At 29.1% G+C, this 17,189-nt stretch overlaps 1 protein-coding gene across 2 annotated transcripts; it reads right to left on the minus strand.

The window, feature by feature from the left end:
* Positions 1 to 8,746: 8,746 nt before the first annotated feature.
* LOC133667838 (probable glycosyltransferase At5g03795) lies at positions 8,747 to 12,153 on the minus strand. Of its 2 annotated transcripts, none has more exons than XM_062087513.1 (3): positions 11,708 to 12,153; positions 9,659 to 10,223; positions 8,747 to 9,455 (listed from the first exon to the last, which is right to left on the minus strand). In XM_062087513.1, the coding sequence occupies exons 1-3, from the start codon at positions 12,051 to 12,053 to the stop codon at positions 8,948 to 8,950; spliced, it is 1,419 nt and encodes a 472-aa protein (XP_061943497.1). In that variant the 5' UTR covers positions 12,054 to 12,153; the 3' UTR covers positions 8,747 to 8,947. The 2 variants fall into 2 exon arrangements, with proteins under 2 accessions (XP_061943497.1, XP_061943498.1); XM_062087514.1 differs by having other exon boundaries at positions 9,659 to 10,254; positions 11,708 to 11,842.
* Positions 12,154 to 17,189: the final 5,036 nt, after the last annotated feature.

The following is a 17,189-nucleotide window of genomic DNA, read 5'->3' on the forward strand; positions in this document are numbered from 1 at the left end:
ATAAAAATATATTGATATTAAATAATTTGGTGTTAATGAGCCAAAATTAAAAATTAAAAAAATATAACAGGCTAGTGTAAACAAGGAGGGATAAACTGGTTGGCATGTGCAACCGATGCGCCAGCGTTTGAAGTCATCGCGTTCAATCAACGCTTACAGCTTCCTCTGGCAGCTGAAAGCCTCTTTCCTTGGTAGCTAGAGATGTCAATAGGTATTCATGGAAGAAGTTTCGTACTATTCATACTTAAACTTGTACCTAAATTACTATTCATACCCTACCTCAAAACCATCGAGCATGGATTTTAGAAACTTAAACCTAACCAGTCAACACACAATAAAATTGATGATCCCTTTTAACAAAAGAACAAGATGAAATCTAAAAGGAAGACAATCCCTCCTCGGTGCTACCTCCTCCACCCTCTCCCTCAGGCCTTTAGGCATATGCCTTATTTTGAAAAAAATCAATCACCATATCATAAACACCATGCCTTTTTGTAGAAGGAGAAATTAAATCTATTTGAGCATGAGGTTTTCAAACCGTCAACACTCCATACTGCCTCTTTTACTTCTTTCATAGTCACCCTCATCTCAAGAACTGAACTTGATTCTGATTTTAACACTTTAAACCCTAATTTCTCAAACTTTGACCTAACTCAATTCTTAGCACCAAACCATGCTAAATAAAAGCTCACTGCTTCTGCTTTGATATCTAATGGCATTATGAGCTCTCTAATAGTCGTGTAGATTCTATCAATATTGTTACATCTTTCTCAATTTGATGTTACATTTGTAATTTTAGCAGAATTAGAAAGATATTGAATTTGAGAAGAAAAGACTGACAACTGGAATGGAGACTAGAAACCCTATACTTTCTTTAAATTTTCTTGGTATAAATATAGCTTGGTATAAATATAATTTTCTTTAAATTCATTTTGGCTCAGATTTTAGGTCGGGTTTAACAATATCCATGCCTTATCCAAAACCTGATTTTTTACCTTCAGATTTTACCCAAACTTGATCAGGTAAAAAAATCTCACACCTATTTGGACTGTTTCGTATTTGTATCCATAGGACGAATGTGAAAATTCCATCCCTATTGGAGGTGACATACGCAACGCAATAAGGCCTTTCTAGTGAGGTCACATAGGTTGACGATGGAAGGGTGGTGAGATTTCGACAACCTTTTTCTTTCTTTTCTCTCTCTTTTATTTCTCCTCTCCTCGATATTTGTTGATTTGTCAAAGAAATAAAGGTGTCCTATTATTTTGTTTTTGTGTCAAACGTGGTCCTCATTCTTTTGATTGCTATTTTTTTGCTTTGGATCCTTTTTTAAAATTAAATTTTAATTTTAATTTTATCCTTTGATATTGGCTTGTTAACAAATTGGGTTTCATGACTTTTTTTATGGGATGATTCTGGTCTTATGACCTAGGTCATGGATTTGAAAGGCTAACCCAAGTTAACATCAATCTTTTTTATATCATTTTTTACACGTATTTTATTTTTCAATTTCATCCTTCAATATCAGGTTTATTTAAAATTGGGCTTCATGATTTTCTTTGCTTTCCTTTCTATGAAGTTATCCCGATCTCATAACCTAGGTCACAGATTTAGCAGGTTAGTCCAGGTTAACTCGAGTTTTTTTTAGTTGTTTATTAAGATTGAATATGTTTTCAGTTTTGTCCTTCAACATTTGGTTAGTTTAAGAATTGGACTTTATATTTTTTTTTTCTTCTTATTTTGCCTTTTATTAAGTTATGTCATTTGTATAATCCAGCTTATTGGGTATGACAAACTTACCCGGGTTTGCTGGGGTTTTTTTAACGTCCTTTTTTGTTAATTGATTTTTTTTTAATTTCATCCTTCTACATTTGAATTGTTGGGTGGGCATCATAATTTTTGTCAATTTGCTTTTTGTGGGATTGTTTCAGCCTTACGACTTGGGTCTGAGTTAGCATCTAACTTACCCAATAAATTTATTTTATTTATGAATAAAGAATTTTTCTCATTGTATTTAGTAGCAAGTCCCACATACACTTCTCAATACAAAATTTAAATTTGTTTTCTTTTTTTATGAATTTTATTGTATTTTAGTGACATTAAAAGAAACTTTAAAACGTGTGGGAAAAACATTATCAATATCCACATTGAATCCATAATGTTTTTTTTTTTTCATTTTGCCCTTCTCAACACAAAAATGAAGGTTAGAAATAAAAGATATTTTGATCTTTTCAAAGGACACAAGTGTCATTTGAAAAATCATTAGGGGGCAAAAAAAGTCTTTTTGATTTTATTTTTTTAACAATAAAATTAGAAAAATAAACTTATAGGAAAAGAAAGAGCTTTTGTCCAGAGGCTTTGGGGTCATTTTCTTTTTTAAAGAACAATAAAAATACTTAAATGCTATTGAGATCAAATAATTTTAAAGCTATTTTGGAGGGGTATTTTCATCTTTTTATCTAGTTTTTTTTTTGTTGTTAATTTTAGATGGGCCCAGGGGTTTTTTATCTTTTAGTCATATAAAATATTAAAAACAATTAACCCGAATGAATAAAAAGGTTTTTAACTTAATGGAGTTTTGGTAAAATTTAAAAATAAAAATTCAGATTATAGGTTAAGTATAGATACTGCTGCTCTATCATACCGAAAACCCGCCGTGAAATTCATTAATGCCCTTAAAGTTTGAGAAAATGACATTTACACTACGCGCTAAATATATAAAGAAGAATACGGCTCTCTTTTCCGGCCATCACTTCTCTCGGCGACTGTAGTTTTATATATATATATATATATATATATATATATATATATATATATATATATATAATAAATGACCCCATCTCTTTCGGTCTTCCTCACTCCCTTTTTCTTAGGTCTCGATTTCTTCGATAATAACATATGATCTGATTAAAGTAAGGTTGTATCTGATTTCTTTTCTTGTCTTCTTCTAGACTTATCGATTTAATTAAGGTTGATTTTTGGATGTATTTTTTTTTTGGTTTTGTGAGATAGAAACAATAAATTGATTTTGGATTTTTCTATTCTCTATATAACTATTGGAGGCTGAGAAAGTGTTTGTTTAAAAATATGGTTGTAGTTGTTTTTTAAAGTGAATCTCATACTAAAATATATTAAAATAATATTTTTTTATTTTTAAAAAATTATTTTTAGAATTAACGTATCAAAACAATTCAAAATATATAAAAAATTTAATTTTTAATAAAAAAATATTTAAATTTTTTAAACCGCATTCCTAAACAGTTTTGCACTTGCTCCAGTCTTCTTTATACTTATACTGATGTGATTGTATTCTATTTTTTGACAATTTAAGATGAGAACCGACAACTCTTTCTACTTCTGTGCAGGTAAGCACGTAGTGGGCACGCCATGCTATTAGAAGAAACCAGGCAGCAGAAAGGATGATACTACGAGACAAGGAGCTTTTTCTCGAAGAATTCTGCTAGCCACCAAACCAAGCATTCGCGCAAAGAGCATGTGTTAATCAAGCTTCAGTGAAAAGCATGAACTCCTTTTTTTTTCTTTTCTTTTTTTTTTAATCTTCAACTCAGATTGCAAAGACAAGTAATCAAACGCAAGAACAAATGGTTAGTTTTTAAGAATTGAAATTGAGTTGAGACAGGGGAGGGGAGGGGAACGTTGCTTTAAATGCTGAATAGCTTAGCCCTCAATCAATATCATGCGAAACCCAAGACAAATATTATTCTATGATTTGTAAAGTCCTAGAGAAGCAGAATTTTGATTTGATTTGGATGAGGGATTTTTTAGGTTTTTTCTATTCTTGAACACAATGAGATTACCAAAATAACCTTAGATTTTAAAACGAATGCTTTTGTTTTTAATGGTATTTGCGTCTTATGAACTTTGGTTTCATTTTGTAAATTTCATGTGGAGTCAGGAGGAGTGTTTTGCTATTTATAAAAATAAATTAAAAGAAAAACTAAAAGCTACTAGCGCGTGATAAGAATACGCCAGCGTATAGAGGTTGTCCGCGCCATTTGGATGGCTCATGACACCTCCTCCGGTGTCCAAAAATACCCCACCATTGTCTAAGGCAAATCGACGCGGCCACTGTTAGGCAATGGTTGGATTTCTTCTTTTCCATTCTCTTTTCTCTCTTCTCCACCTACTCAAAGTTCAAAAATATCCTAACCTTTTGTATTATTTCAATTGTAATCTTTATAGTTTTTGTTATTCTATATTTGCTTTAAATTCTTTTTATAATTTCTTTTTTAATTTCATCCTTTTTTATTTTATTTTATTTCTATGTTAAATTTGGTCATCTTTCTTTTAATTGATATTTATTTTGTTTTTCATTCTTTTTCTAATTGATTTTCTTTTCAATTTCATACCTGATTTTTTTATGTTTTTTTATTTTATTTTTGTCCTCGTTCTTTTCATTATAATTTCTTTTGGTTTCCTTTATTTTCTTAATTGATTTTTTTTTTCAAATTCATCTCTCATTGTTTGATTTTATTTGATTTTAATGCCAAATTTAATTCTCATTTTTTTGAATTCAGATTTTTAAACCTGACCTACGGGTTGATCCCGGGCAAGTTTTGGGTCACAAATCAAATGGGTTGGTCAAGGTTACCCATATCAACTTGGGCTAAAAAAATATTCAACAAGTTTTAAAAATATTTTACAAACAAGTTGTGTCATTTTTTTAATTATGGTTTTTAAACCCGGATCGGAGTACAATCCCGAGTCACAGGTAGGGTGGGTTGGCTAGGGTTACCCGAGCAACTAATTTTTTTTGTTTTACATATATGTAAAAATGACATTATTTTGGACAAAAGTTTACAAAAAAAAAATCAATGAGTTTTAAGACAAGTTTTTTAAAAAATAAAAAGAATTTAATGAAGAAATTGGATCCTTATTCTTTTGATCATGATTTTTAGACCTGACCTAGGGGTTGACCCCAAGCAGCTCCTGGGTCACAGGTTGAGTAAGTTGACCAGGGTTACCCGTATTGATTAATGTTTTTTTCTGCAAGAATGTCAAAATTATATTTTTTTGATAAAGATTTAGCAAAAAAAATCAATGAGTTTTGAAAAAATGTAACAAAAAAATTTAGTTCTTATTCTTTTGATAGTGGTTTTTAATTAAATTTATTTTGGTTTCATCCCTTGGTATTTAGTTTATTGAGGATTTTGCTTTGTGATTTTTTCAGGTTTGACTTCTATAATGTGATGATGCTAGTCTTATAACCAATGTCACAAGTTTAGAAGCTTAGCTTTAGTTGACTCTTTATTGTTTTAGTGTATTTTTTTAAATTCTATTTTACAATATTTGGTTAGTTACGAATTATTCTTTGTTATTTTTTTTCATTTTTTTTTCTTCGGGGTTATCCCGATCTCATATCCCAAGTAATAAATTTGATAGGTTGACCTGGATTGACTTGGATCTTTTTCTGTTGCCACTTTTTTTATATCCTGGATGTCAATTTTTTATTAATTTTGTTATTTGCTGTCATTACCCTTTTTTAAAAAGTATTATTAGATTAGCTGAGGTTATTAAACCCAGTCGACTCAATAACTCAATTCTCTGATTTTTTTTTTAAATCCTAAGTTTCGCATGGAGTTTTTATGTTTAGAAAAAAATAGTCTAGCCCACGATATAGCACGAGCCATCTATCTAGTGATTATCTTAAATCTAATTGGACCATATATCATAAATTCATATTTTATTAGGTTGGGGTTGGGTTTAGTTGAAGTCAGGTTATGAATACATGAAACCCAATCACATTGAGTATAAAAAAATCAGGTTCAAGTCAGTTTAAGATAGTAATATTAGGTTGGGGTTTGGTTATGGATAGGATAAAACCTGACCTATAGATAAGCCATCCCTAACCCGACCTATAGATAATGTTAAATCTGATCGGATTTGGTGTAAAAAATTCATACCCAATTAAGTTCGAGTTGAGTTAATTTCATGTTGGGATTTGATTATGGATAGTACAAAACCTGATCTATAGATACTCATTGCAGGTGGTCAGAAAAACAGGATCCTGGATATTTGAACTCAAAAAACTCTAAATTCAACTTATTTTCACCTAAAAATATCTAAAACAAATCTTAAAAACCTCATTTACTCTATTTACAATATCAAATAAAAAAAATCTTCTTGAGCCATGATCTATTATTATTATTATTATTATTATTATTATTATTATTGCAATATTAAAGTTTCAAACCAACTCCATAGAACTTTCCTCACCAAGATGAATTCATTGATACCAAAATCTTTGTTTCTTTTTATCAATCAAAGCCTCTTTCTCTATGTTTTTTTTTTCCAATGATTTTCTCTCTTTTCTCTCAATATTCAGGGACTAAAATATAAAAATTAAATTTCTAAAATCAAAATGTAAAAACCTAAAACTATAGGGATCAAATAATACAAAACAAATACAAGGATGAAAATATATTTTTGCAAGCACAATGCAATTTACATTTGATTTGTTTATGGGAAAACAATGATTTGTTTATAAGAAAATGGTGATTGAACAATATCAACCACTATTTAAAAATCCCATTTAGTTTATTTGAAAAATATTTGTATAGGTTAGTATCATATTTGTAAGTTGCTTGAGTGAGTGCTACCGCGAGTAAGTTTTTGGAAATATTATTAAACCTAGCTAAGCTTGTTGGATTAATATAATGGCCTGTTGAATCAATCTCTAAATCAAGTTTAGTTTTAACATAAATCGAGTGAGAGTTGACCTGTTATTGCTTATTTAACATGATAAGTATACCTGTAACTTGGTTGATTCAACGAGAATCTGATTTAACTATTTTTAAAAACATATAAAAACAATTTCATTTTAATTTTTTTTTATAAAAATAATACTAAAAACGATGATATTTTAAATAAATTTGGATCAATTCAAGCTAACTCACTTAAACCTATAATCTAGATCTTAACCATGACCGAGTTTAGTAACCTTGTTTTTAGAATCCATTTTTTATTTAATTAAACAGTTATATATACATTTAAAGGAAACATTTACAAGAAAGGCAATAAACAAAAATATCAAAGTATATTTCCTTTAATCTAAACTTCATTTATTTATTAATGCATTTCTTTATTATTTATCAAAAGTATATTTTTTTCATTGCAAGGACTGTTTTTTAAAGAAAAACCATCATGATCTTAAAATGAAGTTTTTTCTTTAAATATTAAAATAACTTCTTAATATTTTATATGTAATTAAGGAAAAAAAATAATAAATATGATAAAATTATGTAAAAAATTGAAAGAAAAAAAATTATTTTCATTGAATATTTCTGAGCATTTTTTTATTTCTTATTTTTGCATATCATGTACATACTAATTGGAAAACAAAGTGTTAATATTCCTATAAAAACCTATAATATTATTTATGACCCTTGAAAAAATTAAATAATAATTTAAATACTATGTAAATAATATTTTTATAGTGTATTTTAATAAAAATTAAAAATGGAAAAAAACCATAGAAAAAGGCTAAGCACCTGGACCAAAGAGATCATTCCGGATTGAATTATGAGATGAAATTTATATCATTAAAGATAAAATATTCCTCATCCACCTGCTATAAATAAGGTCAGATTTCGTGACCCGAGGGAGGAGAAAATCAGGTCCAAAAAGGTCTGTGCGCGTGACCTTATTTTTTTTACACAAAGGTAGATGACATATCATTTATTTTTTATTTATTTTAAAAAATAAAGCAAATAACGTGTTATTTGCTTACCCAAATTTTGACCATCGGAGAGGTGGTTGAAAAATCGAGTCAGGATTTTTAGATCTATAAAATCAATTTTAATATATTTTTACTTAAAAATATCTAATAAACACCCTAATAATTTCAATGAAATAATTTTTCAACTCAAAATACTTTTAAATTAGTTCAAAAACATAAACTTAAACAAAAAAAAATCTTCTCTCGTCAAGAGGAACACAATGACCTTTGGCTTTTTTCATTCTTAAAATATCATCACCCAACCGGTTTCTCTGCAAATATGAATAAAAGTAGCAGTTTCACTCTAAATGGACCATAAATGAAAAAGAAAAAATTTTGCAGGCAAAAAATTTAGAAAAGGTGTCTCATGAAGAATGTAATAAAAGGGAAAAAAAACTTGTATTTCTACCTCATCTTCAATTTTGGTCCCTGCTTTTTTAATTCTCTGCAAGCTATAAAACCAAACTTTTTTTTTTGCTAAAATGAGCATTAAACTAATATTAAAATGTTTTTTTGATACCATGATAATTTTATAAAAGTAAAGAGAAATATATTGTAAGCACAATTTTTAGTCAACATAATATATAAAGATGAAATAAAAAAATAAAATTCATGACTAGATGAAAAAACTTAAAGGAGAAAAAAAAAATTGATGCATTCTATAATATTTGTAAATGGATAAGCGTTTTCCCATCTCTTTTAAATTTCTTTTAATTTTGATTTAATTTAATAATTGATAGAATTAATCAATTCCGGGTTTGATGATATTCTTCTATTGTCAAGGAAGAAAAACGATGACAGATGTTTGTTTAATATATACACACAGACATTCATTTCACGCGAACAAAGTGAAGATAAAAATTATATTAGAGGAAGTCTATAAACTGTGTTTAATTGAGTCCTCGAATTCAACGTTCTTTTCTTCAATTAACCATGTAACTGTAAGTTTGATGTGGATAATAGTTAAGCTGTTAAGTTGCTGATATTGTGATCATGGAGTTGGTCAGCTATACAAATGCAGGTTGAATTTTGAAAGAGCAGATGCGGTACGATACAAGGGATTCTTTTATACATTATGAAATATGCTAAGAATTTTGCAGGAAGTCATGAAAAATCATGCAAGCTTCTCTAGCAATTAAAGAAATTGGACATGTATACAAATTCTCAATGCCATGGGAGCTGCTGAATCACTGTCAAAGAAATGTTTGATCAATGATTAGGGTTCTTAGACACTGGCAATGAGACCCTCACAGAAGTCCGTCGAAGCCATAGTTCATACATCACCATGTAAAACGCATCGTAATCAACTGGAGGGCAGTGCCACTGGAAATGTTTTCGCACCTCTAGTACCTTTTTTTGAAACATCAGATATTGGTCAGAACTTATTCCTTTAAGAATTTTCTTAAGTAATGGAATATCTAAAGTGGCAACAACAACTGAGAAGCTCTTCCAATTCAGAATGTCTGCAAATGGAAGATCATAGTGGTTGGCAATGATAACTGGAACACAACCATAATATAGTGAGTCTCCAATACGAGCTGTGTTTACTTCAAAGCCTTTGACATGGAGGCAGAATTTGCTTCCAAGTAGCTCATCAGCATAAGGTGTTGTGAGCCGACCAAAGTGGGCAAAGATTTCAGAGTCATTTCTCCAAGAATGAAGAAGCCTTTCACGGACTGGGGAGTTGATTGATCCAGCAAAGAAAGCAAGTTTCTTCCTGTAATCACATATCACAACCTGACTTAGGTGACATCCGGGGAAAGAAACCTAGCAATTATATCGCACCAATGTACTTTTGCGATTGCAATTCAAATTCCCATGCATGCTTTGCTAGCTAAAGAGCAATTTCACAACTACAACTAGTCCATGCATACTTTTTAAATCAGAAGCAGGCAACCAGAATAAAGCTTATGTTTTCACCTTTTTGACGATGCAAGATTAGGAGGATCTCCTCGTCTAGGCCAAATCTGTGGCAGGGAGACATCTTTGTGAGCAATGTATCCAGAAAGGAAGTAGCTTGAAGAGCAGACCACTTGAATGGCATTAAATTTTACTTCCTCTGACTTCTCCATTGCTGACCGCCCAATGGAATGACAAGCAGCATAGAAATGATCAGCTCCACCTGTCCTATTCCAAAATGGGTACTTCCGACTTATATTTAAGATGTAATCTCTGATGAAATCTTGGATACCTCCTACACCAACTCTAGGGTCATGCCGCAACCTTGTAATTGAGAAGGGAAGAAAGAAAAGGTCTGCCTTCGCTGGATCTTTTGTGATGAAATGACTTTCCATAAGAGCCTTCTTAAAGTAACTTTCACTGGCATAATTGCCCCCAGGTTCAAAATCAACCGGCAAAAGTACATTTGCAAACGGGTCATTTCGCCTGTGAGGATAAACATATATCTTAAAGCTCCTATTCATTTGTTTATAGTCTTCCAGAAAGATATCTTTATCATGGAACAGCTCGTTGTTCACATAGATTCCTGAACAATAGAAACCAGCATTTTCCAGATCCTGAAGTTAAGAAATAGAACTTCATAGAGACCAACTCAACAATCTTCAAACTTCCCATTAACCCAACCCATATCAAGTTGTTTGACCTCCCAGATAATAAATAATGAGGTTGAACCACAGAAAAGCCTTTACAATTTAAGAGTCCAAGCTATGATAAACCAATTGGAAACTCCACCTACAAATTAAGTTCCCAAATTCTTTCTAACTTCTAATTTACCAAGCTTATGAAAAACTGCAGGTCCAACTAGTGACATTATCATGTAAAACGAAGCGCAAGTTTGAAAGAAAAAATACTGGTGCCTGAATCATAATGAATCCCCTTAGTGTTCAAGTCTGCTCACTCATAGTTTTTGGTTGCTTAAACAACTTGATACTAGAAATTAACTCCCACCATCAGTTTTATTTTTATGACCAAAACAAAAATTGACACCATAAAACAGAAGATGGGCAATGGTAAATTTTCGAATTGGGCTACCTACGCTCTATACCACTCCATAAGATGAAACGAAGAAGGCTTCAAGAGATTCGCATAGATCAGCTATCAAAAAAAGGTCTGCATAGATATTTAACATGTCTTGTATATTAAATTTTTTTATGTTCCGTCATTGTTATATATGCTTTTGCTTGCAAAAAAAAGAGCATCCGCATGTCCATACATTGCAGGAAGGAGCATAAGCACGGGATTGGTGTCTGACAAAGTTACCTCTTGTATTTACACATGATGAAGCTCAAATCTACTAGGGCCTTACCTCCTTAGAGAACAAACGAAAGAGTGAAAAACGAATGCTCTTTTAGGATAAAACTCAGCAGAATTAGAAAAGCCTCAAGTGACTTAACAACATCAGAGGAAGTTGTGGTCTTGAGGGTAGATTATTGTCACCTAATACTCGTATCAAATAAGGAACCTAATCAAATGCAGGACATTTCATTTTCTACCTGGCACTAGAAATTGTCTAAAGACATTGAATATATAAACTCTTAGAACCAAAAAAAGATTACCTTTTTTTTTATGGAGTAGAGTCACATTAAGATTCTAATTCTCAAAAAGGGTCTCCATTTCTGTTAGATTCCACTCAAGAAATGCACTAGGAATACTGTCTCACATCATAATAACCATAAAGCTAAATTTCAATAAAAAAAACCCCCAGCTCTCAATGTTTTAGCAGAACTAAGTATCCCACTTGACAATTATAATTAGGTAGACTTTCATTAATGCATATGATTCTCTTCCGTCAATCAAGTCGATCCTTTAAGGCTACAAGCTTTGAACTTGAAACATTTTTCTTTTCTTTTGATAATTAAAGTACAATTCAGTGAACTAAAAGCCATTAAAACTTCGCATACCCTTCTTCAACAATCAAATAAGTTAATTCTAAACAAATCCAGCCCCGAAAGAAAATTCAAAGCAACAAACAAGTTTCAAAACAAAAACACTGCTTCAAAGAAGACTTACCATCAGAGGAGCCAAATTGAGGCCGTAAAGACCGTTGACTTTCCCTCCCATCTCTGTCATTCTCATTCAAGCGATTGAAATTGGAGACATGAACAATAGGGCTTTGAGTATTATTGCTGATGTTAATTTGAGCCGTGGATGATGAGCCAGATAAAAGTGGTTGGTTTAGGTGAGGTATGGATGGCTGTTGATTGGAAAAGAAGAGAGTGGAGGTAGTGGAAATGTAAAAGAGAATGAAGAGAGAAGTAAAAAGAGCTAAGGATGTGGGGATGAAGAAGAATGACCGGAAAGAAGGTGAGAATCGGCGGCGAGTTAAGTAGTAGAGAAGCCATGTGGTGTTTGCCATGGCAAGAGATGTCAGTGAGGAGAAAGAAAGTATCTTGGTCCTTTTTGGACACTCTTTGGAGGGGACCTACCTAGCGTTGTTGGTCGTTTGAGTTTTGACGAGGAATACTCTTACATTCCAATTACATAATTACATTACATTACATTATAATTGCAATTGCAATTATAATTATATTAACCAAAAAAAAATCTCCTCACCTGCACCCAGACACATAACGTAATAACGTAATAGTATAATAACAAAATTACTCTTTTCTTAATGAAATTATTAATTATTATTTTTTTACTATTATTTTTTATGTCGTGTAGTTCATAGTAAAAAAATGAATACCTTTATTTTAGTTTTTTGCTTTTTTTTTTGTTTTTTTTAATGAATTTTTTTTTTTAATTTAGTTTGTTAATATTAAATTTTTTTCTATTTAGTTATTAAACTTTCATTATACGGATCCCGGGTTTGATGAGTTAACCCGAATTTTTTTATTGCTTGTTTTTCTTTTTAATTAATTTTTTTTCGTTTAATTTAGTTTGTTAATATAAAATTTTTTTTCCTATTAAGTTATCATGCTTTCATGACACGAATCCCAGATTTGACGAGTTAACCTGGTTTGAAGGGTTTACCCAGTTAATTCAATTTTTTTTTCTTTTTCTTCATTAGTTTTTTTCTTCATGTAGGTTTTCTTTTTCTTTGTTTTTTTCTTTTAAATAAATCTTTTGTTTGTTTAATAGTTTTTTTTTTTGCTTTTTCTTTGGTTTTTTTCTTTTTAATGAATATTTTTATTGTTTAATTTAGTTTGTTAATATTAAATTTTTTTTCTATTTAGTTATCAAACTTTCATTATACGGATCCCGGGCTTGATGAGTTAACCCGAATTGTTTTTTTCCTGGTTTTTCTTTTTAATTACTTTTTTTCGTTTAATTTTGTTTATATAATTTTTTTTCCTATTGAGTTATCATATTTTCATGATACAAATCTCAGGTTTGACGAGTTAACCTGCTTTGAAGGGTTAACCCAGTTAATTCAGATTTATTTTTTCTTCATTAATTTTTTTCTTCATGTAGGTTTTCTTTTTCTTTGTTTTTTTCATTTAAATAAATCTTTTGTTTGTATAATAGTTTTTTTTTTGTTTTTTCTCTCTTTTTAATTAATTTTTTAAAAATTTAGTTTCTTAATATTAGATTTTTTGTCTATTTAATTATCAAATTTTTATGACACGGATCCCAGATTTGACGGGTTAACTTGGTGTGACGGGTTAACCCAATTAATTCATTTTTTTTCTTTTTCTTCGTTAATTTTTTTTCTTCCTATAGGTTTTTTTTCCTTTGTTTTTTTTTCTTTTTAATTAATTTTTTTGTTTAATTTAGTTCATTAATATGAATTTTTTTTCTATTTAGTTATCACGCTCTCATGACACGAATCCCAGGTTTGACGGGTTAACCTGATTTAGTGGGTTAACCCAGTTGATTCAGATTTTTTTTCTTTTTCTTCATTAGTCTTTTCTTCCAATTTCATTTTTTAATATTGTAATTAACTATAACTAAATGGCATCAACCTTTTACTATGGACTGCACAGTGCAATCCACACTGAAAAGCCTGATGCCTTTAGATTTTTTTTTTTTGCGTTTTTGCTTTGTTTTTTTCTTTCTAATTAATTTTTTTTTGTTTAATTTAGTTTGTTGATATTAAATTTTCTTTTATTTAGTTATCACACTATCACGACAAGGATCTCAAGTTTGACGGATTAACCTGGTTTGGCAGGTTAACCTAGTTGATTTAGATTTTTTTTTCTTTTTCTTAATTAGTTTTTTTCTTTTAATGTTATCTTTTAATATCGATTTGATTGAGAATTAAATTTCATAATTTTTTTTGTTTAATTTTCACGAGATTATTGTAATCTCATGAGAGGATTTTATTGTAGCCCTCCTCGCAAAGCACTATTCATTGGAATAATGCTTTGCTTTTTTTTTACTTTTCAATTAATTTTTTTATTTAATTTTATTATTTAGTATTAATTTTTTTTCTATTTAGTTATCATACTTTCATGACACAACCTTGCAACCAGAGCCACATTCAAGGCTCTTGGGTCTAGTGTTGCAGTCAAACTCAAGGCTCTTGAACTTGGCATTGCAGCCAGATCCACTTAAACTTGGATAATGCAAGTTTAATATTATTATTTGTATTATAAATATTATTATTTGTATTATAATGAATATTGCTAATATAATTATTAATAAATTTGAAAAAATATTATTAGTTATAGGTTTTTTTTTTGCTTTTTTCTTTTTAATTAATATTTTTTTGTTTAATTTAGTTTATTAATATTAATTTTTTTCTATTTAGTTATCACACTCTCATGACATGGATCCTAAGTTTGGCGGGTTAACCTAGTTTGGCGAGTGAAACCAGTTGATTCAGATTTTTTTTCTTTTTCTTAAATAGTTTTTTCTTTCAATTTCATCTTCTAATATCGATTTAATTAAGAGTTAAACTTTATGATTTATTTTGTTTACTGTTCATTAGATTATTATGATCTCATGAGGGGATTTTACTATACCCCTCCTCGTAAAGCACTATTCATTAGAATAATGCTTTACTTTATTTTTTTCTTTTCAATTAATCTTTTTTTTTATTTTGTAATATTAATTTTTTCCTTTTTCATTATCAAACTTTTATTACACGACCTTCCAGCTAGACCCACATCGCAGGCTCTAGGTTTGATGTTGCAGCCAAACCCACTTAAACTTGGGTCATGTAAGTTTAATATTATTATTAATATTATAAATATTATTTTTTGATCAGGTGTTGTGGACAGACTCAATACTCTTACGTATAATTTTTTTTGATATTTTTCATGCAAAAAAAATTGACCAGTTAAGTAGCGCGGCCATGTAACTAGTTGTGTATCTAAACACAATATGCCAAACTTTTTTTATGGGTTTTTTGGTTAATTTTTTGTATTTTTTTTATTAATATCATGTTGATTTAAGGATATTTACCATGATCAAGTGTTTAATTCATCTTAAAGTCTCCTTCGTTATAAGGAAAAACACAGGGCTAATGGACTTCTGTTTTGATATAGGTGACTTTTTTTTCCTTTAATTGTTACGGGACTTTCTTTAAAAATTTAAAGCAACTCTTTAATTTATTATTTTTTTTATTTGGTTTGTATCATTTTTATTATTAGTTATTTTATTTGAAATAATTTATAAAATTAGAATTATTTTTTAATTTTACCTCCTTTTTTTTAATCTTTCATATTTAATCTTTATTTTTTTATTGTTATTTATTTTATTTGAGATAATTTTTAAAATTGATTTTTTTATATAATTTCATCTTCCTTAATTTTTTTTTCCTATCAAATTTGATCATCATTTTTTTATTGCTATTTTTTATTTTGATAACTTTTTTTAATTTTATTTTGATAATTTCATCATTCAATGTTAAATTGGTTGAGAATTAAGTTTTTTAATTGAGTACGAATCTAAGATTTCATGAGTTATGAGTTTTAGATATTAACACAGGTTTATGATGTTCGCTTAGGTGTTTTTTTTAAAAAAAAAACTCATGTTTTTTCAAGTTCATCTTTCAATATTTATTTAATTGGAGATAAGATGCTATTATTTTTATTTTTTTCTTTCTATATAATTCTTTTAAAATAACTTGGGTTATCTTGATTCTTTTTATTTTTTGTTCTTCATTAAATTTACTTTGCCAAATTTTTTAGATTGATTTTTTTATTTCATCCTTAAACATTAGATTGGTTGAATTTTTTTTTCCAGTTTCATCCTTTAAAGTTTGAGTTTTTTTTATATTGGGTTAGCCTAAATTAGCTCAGGTTTTTTTTAAGAAAAAAAATTATATTTGTTACATTTTTTCTTTTAGCATTGGGTTGTTTGAAATTGAGCTTCATAATTTTTTCTAATTTACCTTTCATTGGGTTATCGGGTTTAGAGTTTGGTTGACTTGCTTGGTTTTCTATTTTTTTTTCAATTTCATCATTCTATATTTGATTTGTTTAAAATTGAACTTCAGATTTTTTTGTTGTTGTTCGTTTATCTCATTCACATAACTTGACTTGCATATTTGATATGCTCATTTAGCAAATTGATTTTTTTTAATTTTATTTTTATTTGAATGACTGGAATTTTAACTTCATCACCGTTTTTGTTTCGATGACCATTATTTTTTTTTTCAAGTCCCATGACTCTTTTTTGTTTAAATTGATCCATTAATTGTTATTGTTTGTTCTTTTATTATTTGATTAGATTATTCCTTTCTATTTTGCTCAATCGAGTATATGCATCTTTTTTAAAACGATAAAAAGAATGCAACGGGCCCACAAATCTAGTTACAAAATAAACTCAAAGAAAAATGAAAAAAAAAACTCCATTCCACCGAAGCAGTGTGCCTAAGTCATCATTTTTTTTAATCATTGAATATTTGTTTTGTTACAATTTTTATTTTTAATTTCATTGTTCAATTTTATGTTCACATAGTTTTAAGTCCAATGATTTATTTTGATTCACATGCTACATCTTATTCCCAATGTTAAAAAATATCTTGAAATTAAATCAATGTTTGATTTTGGAAATCATAAATTAGTTTTTATCAGTTTATAATAAGTGAAACCAAAGGACCAAATTAATTTATAAAAAAAAAACAATCTTTTTTCATGAAAACTACAAATTTGTCCTTAAAGTTTTAATTTTTCATTCCTAGTCTTGGTTTTTTAGGGTTTTATACTTCACTCCTAAACTTCATTTGTTTTATATTTTTTTTCTTTGAAACTTAAGATAATTAGAGAAAGGCTCGTCAAAAAATAAGAGAGGAGAGAAAAAATAAATCATGTTGCCACAATGTGGCTATAAAAAAACTAATTTTAGGTTCTGTTGAACAACAAAGGTTCTATTAAAGTGGTATTTTACCATTCATGTCGTTAAAAATCACTAAATATTTTTTAATAATTTTAATATGCTAATATAAAAAAAATTTATATATTTTCATTTTTAATATGTGGGACCGACCGTGAGAATTAGTGCTTCCAAAATTAATTGGCCAAATATAAAATGAGAAGCATTAACTATTTGAATTTTGAAAGATAATCGGTCAAATATAAAATGCGAATTACATTCATATTAA

Source organism: Populus nigra, chromosome 11 (genome assembly GCF_951802175.1).
Source record: "Populus nigra chromosome 11, ddPopNigr1.1, whole genome shotgun sequence".
In the NCBI taxonomy this organism is placed as follows: domain Eukaryota; kingdom Viridiplantae; phylum Streptophyta; class Magnoliopsida; order Malpighiales; family Salicaceae; genus Populus; species Populus nigra.